Below are 4,436 nucleotides of genomic sequence, written 5' to 3' on the forward strand. Positions count from 1 at the left end.
ACCGTAAAATTGTCTAACCACACCGTGAAACCAAACATACACTAAACTATACATGTATATATTGATCTAGTCGGTGGGAAGAAACGCCGTTTAATAACATGACATACAAACTTATGAAGTCAAAGAAACGAAGCCCAAAATTATGATTAAATGATTTCAGCATTGTGGGGTTTTGGCGGTTAGGGTTTAATTGCGAGAGAGAGAGAGAGAGAAAAAAGAGTAGAAAAAGAAAAAACAAAAGAAAAGTGATTCATTTTCTCTTACGTTATTTAGGAGCAGCAGCAGCAACTACGTCTTTCGTTTCTTTCAACGTTTGGTGTCGTCGCGCACTGTGTTGTCGGCCACACTTTCTCTCTTTTATGTACCAATTGGTAGGGTTTTCCCTTTTCAATTTCTTCTCTTCATTTCATTTATTTCATTTACTCATTCGTTTTTCTCACTTAGGTTTGTTAGGTTTTTTCGTTATGAGGTTAGTACTTCGTAATTGCTTTCTCAATTTGGGATTAGGGTTTTTTAGTTGTCTTGATTTGTTCTCATTGTATGTGAATCAGAGAAGTGCTGTTTTATTTGTTCATAATTTCGTGTTGATTTTACATTCTTAGATTTGCTTTGGTGCTAATGTGTTTTGCTTGGATCAAATGATTTTGGTTTTTTATTTTTCGAATTTGATTATTTGGGTCGTTTTTAGTTGATCTAATTACTGTTTGATTTGATGATGGTTAGTGAAGTGAAATGGGATACTGTGATAAATTGAAGATCTTGGTTGTAGGGTTTTTTTGATTTTGCAATACAACAGTTAGATAAGTTGTTTTGTGAACTCTTGTGTGCCAAGAAATCTAATGTTTTGACCCACATGGGTTTGCCTAGTGGTGAAGGCTCGAGACCTTGGGAGTGTGCTCCTCTTAAGGTCTCTGGTTCGAATCCTCCTGCGCCACTTCTTGTGTTGGGCCAGTCATACAGAGAAAAACTCTGACTTTAAATGACTCCCTGCTAGTGGACAGTTTGATTGGTGTCCCTCGGATTAGTCAATCCTTGGGCCGGATAATGAGTTTTTGTTTAAAAAAGAAATCTAATGTTTTTACTTGGTTGGATTTAATTTTAAAATAGATTTTATGTTGTCGTTTCTTGATGTATGAGCTATTGGGTTTGGGTGTGCTTAAGTTCCCTATTTTTTCAACCTAATGAGCTTTGGTTTTTGAATATTGTTTTTGCTTGTATTGGCATACTAGTGGTGATGACTACTTCTTTAGTATCTTATCGTTCCATGTATATGTTTATTGAAGAGTTTCAGTAGGATGGTAGTATCTTAATGTTCCATGTATATATGTGATTAAATCAACCTTTGTAACCCAATGGATCACCCACTAAGCTTTTAGCTTATTGTTAATTGTTAGTGTGTTTTTAATGAAGCTGACAGTATTCAAGTTCTGTATAGGCTTCTGGATTGTACGAAGATTGACAAAAGCACTTGTGATAGTTTAACTTAGAGCTGCAGGGATGGATAAGTGGGGTGTTAATCATCAACAGGCATTCATTGGTTGGCGTGGGAAAAGAGGAAGAAATTTTTCTGCTGTTACTAATGCGCAAGAGGAATCAGACAACGATGAAGAGAAAGAACAAGAAGTAACTATTAAAAATGAACCTATTTTTTTTCCAGATATTAGGAAAAGGAAGTGCCTCAGCCTTAGTCAGCTTAGAGAGGGGAAAGAGGAGTCGTCTGGGATGCTTGGTCAGCTTAGTGAAGTGAAAGTAGAGTCTTGTGAGAAGTTTATTCCGCTTAGAGAGGTGAAAGAGGAGTATTGTGGCATGGAAAGCAGTAGCAAGAATAAGAGAACGAAGCCTGTTGTTAAGGACAGATGGTCAAGCGAGAGGTAAATAAAATATATATATTTTTCTACTGTCGCCTTATTTATTTCTACGGTTCCTCCATAAATAATTATATATGAGGCAATCATCTAATATGTAGGTACAAGTTGGCTGAGCAAACCATGTGGGAAGTTTTGAAGGCAGAAGGTGCGACTTTTGAAAATCCGATAACCCGACCTGCACTAAGAGCAGCTGCCCGTAAATTCATTGGTGATACTGGACTTTTAGACCACTTACTGAAGCACCTTAGTGGTAAAGTGGCCCCTGGAGGCACTGATCGGTTCCGAAGATGGCACAACACCGAGGGAGTCATGGAGTATTGGTTGGAGAGGGCTGACTTGGATAAGGTCCGCCAGGAGGCTGGAGTGCGTGACTGCTACTGGGTACCACATTCCGCTGATAGGGCAATCCTTGCCCCTTATCAGGATACTGATTCTTCTGGTGAATTGGAACTGCTTAAAAAAGAAATGGCTCAAATGAAGAAGTATTGCTTGGAAACTGAATTTCAAAATAATTTTTTTATGGTTGCTATTATATTTTCCTAATGATTTTATTTGCATAGCAGAGATATGCAGGAGCTCATTGCCAAGAAGGAAAAGAAAATTGAAAGTAACTTGATGGAGGTGAATGTTGAATGCTTTTATAATTTAGTGATTTTGCTGTCTCCTAAAGCACTTTATGATGTTTTATCTTGAGTTTCAATGGCAGGAGACTTGCAAGGAATTTGGGAAGTGGAAAGCTATAACTGATCATCGCCTTACTGAAATCATGGCTTCTGTGAAGAATTTGCAGGTATATGTAGGCAGTGTTGTTACTACTTTGTTGTCCTTCAAGATTTAATGGGATTTATATCATGTTGAATGCTATGCTTTGATTTGTTGACTTATGTCATATCTGGCTTACTGTAGTTCTGTATATTGACAGGGAAATTATGGTGAATTGATGAATTGGAAAACTGAAGTGGAGAAACATCTTATGGATATAACAGAAAAATTGAACGATCTTCAAGCAGCAAGAGAATGCACCACTTTTAGTCCTCCTTCAGACAAATGGAAAGAATGGTTAGCAGGCCCTAACCCAAATAATTTTCAGGAGGATGATGCATTGGCAACTTGGATTGGGAGTTCAGAGCCGCTTAATGTTCCACAAGAGTGTTTGCCTGAATATCCCTGCGCAGGCATGCTAACTCAGCCACTCAATGAAGAACCCACTAACAAGAAGAGGTAATATATGTTCAGTGAAATTCTTTTTAGCGCAACCGCCAAATTGGCATACACCTCCTTCAATGTGGAAAATACCAATGAAAGAAAGTTGATTATATTTATGTTTATCATTTTATTTTTCCTTTGAAATAATAGTGATGCTGAGGAGCTGATGCCCACAATGCAAGAGGATCAAAATAATGTCACCCCAGATTCATCTACAACTGTTAATTCAAAGGCAGACATTGACAACTCATTGATAATGTTTCAGGTGATGCTGATAGTGGATACATGTCACTGATTCTAAATCATATTTTTTGGCATCAATGTATTAATGATTTATTATTTTTCGTGCAGGAGATGTTTATGGATTTATTCAAATGGAAAGAAAAAATGGAGCAGCAGCTGCTGGATGTATCAAACACTGTATATGGCATGCTAGCAATGAAGTAGACATTGCTTTGAGGTATCAGGACTAGGATATGATCATAACCACCTTTACTTGACAACTTTTTCTTTACTCTCAAAGCTGGTAGAGTTTACATATCGTACAGCATTAACAATCTGATACTGGAAATCTTTTCCAACCGCTAAGTTCATGGAAGAGGTTGAAACTTGAACCTTACCTGCTTGTTGAGCTGCAAATTGTTGATATGTTTGACTTCCTTTTACAGTACAGTTTGTTCTAATTTTAGGCAGGTCTACAGCAGGATTGAAATTGGTTGTATTATTGACTTGTTGGTTAAGATTACCAGTTCCTTTTAGTACAGGTCCTTAGGTAGGCTTTACCCGTATTTTACATATTAGCTATGCGATGCGAATTTGTACTTCAAAATTTATTTGGGGGACAAGTTGCTATATTTATATATAGAATTTCTACAATATCACATAGCATCTTGTGGGTGTCTATCAGTGTGAATTACAAAATGTACGTAGTCTCGGACGGTTGTTATTATGCCCTCGCAACGCTCTCTCTTCCCTTTGGTAGAGTTAAACTCTTGCCATTTAGTTTATTGGTTGGGGTGGGGGTTGCGTCACATATGGCATTTGTGGCACATTTCTTATGTGCTTCAAATTTTGTTCCCTTCACTGATTTTCAGTTTTAATATAGGTCTTACTTGGAATAGTTTGTAATCCAGTTCCTGCCTTTGGCACATATACCGATGTTCATGTTTTTCTTCATTGAGCATGCTAATTTGGATCCTCTCTTTCCATCCATTTTCTCCATCTCACCTTCCAAATATGTGTCTGTATCCCTCTCTCTCTCTCTCTCTCTCTCTCTCTCTCTCTCTCTCTCTCTCTCTCTCTCTCTCTCTCTCTCTCATTCTCATCTTATACCATGTTTTCTCATCCTAGATTACTATTTAT

At 37.6% G+C, this 4,436-nt stretch overlaps 1 protein-coding gene across 2 annotated transcripts; it reads left to right on the top strand.

Moving 5' to 3' along the window:
• On the top strand, positions 1 to 4,020 carry LOC123917932 (protein DYAD). 2 transcript variants are annotated; one of them, XM_045969844.1, is made up of 8 exons: positions 1 to 371; positions 1,436 to 1,871; positions 1,967 to 2,350; positions 2,432 to 2,489; positions 2,575 to 2,658; positions 2,791 to 3,089; positions 3,225 to 3,339; positions 3,426 to 4,020. In XM_045969844.1, exons 2-8 carry the CDS (start codon positions 1,498 to 1,500, stop codon positions 3,519 to 3,521), a joined length of 1,410 nt encoding a protein of 469 aa, XP_045825800.1. In that variant the 5' UTR covers positions 1 to 371; positions 1,436 to 1,497; the 3' UTR covers positions 3,522 to 4,020. The 2 variants fall into 2 exon arrangements, with proteins under 2 accessions (XP_045825800.1, XP_045825799.1); XM_045969843.1 differs by having other exon boundaries at positions 118 to 371; positions 1,426 to 1,871.
• Positions 4,021 to 4,436: the final 416 nt, after the last annotated feature.

The sequence above is a fragment of the Trifolium pratense genome, linkage group LG3, assembly GCF_020283565.1.
Source record: "Trifolium pratense cultivar HEN17-A07 linkage group LG3, ARS_RC_1.1, whole genome shotgun sequence".
Lineage (NCBI taxonomy): Eukaryota > Viridiplantae > Streptophyta > Magnoliopsida > Fabales > Fabaceae > Trifolium > Trifolium pratense.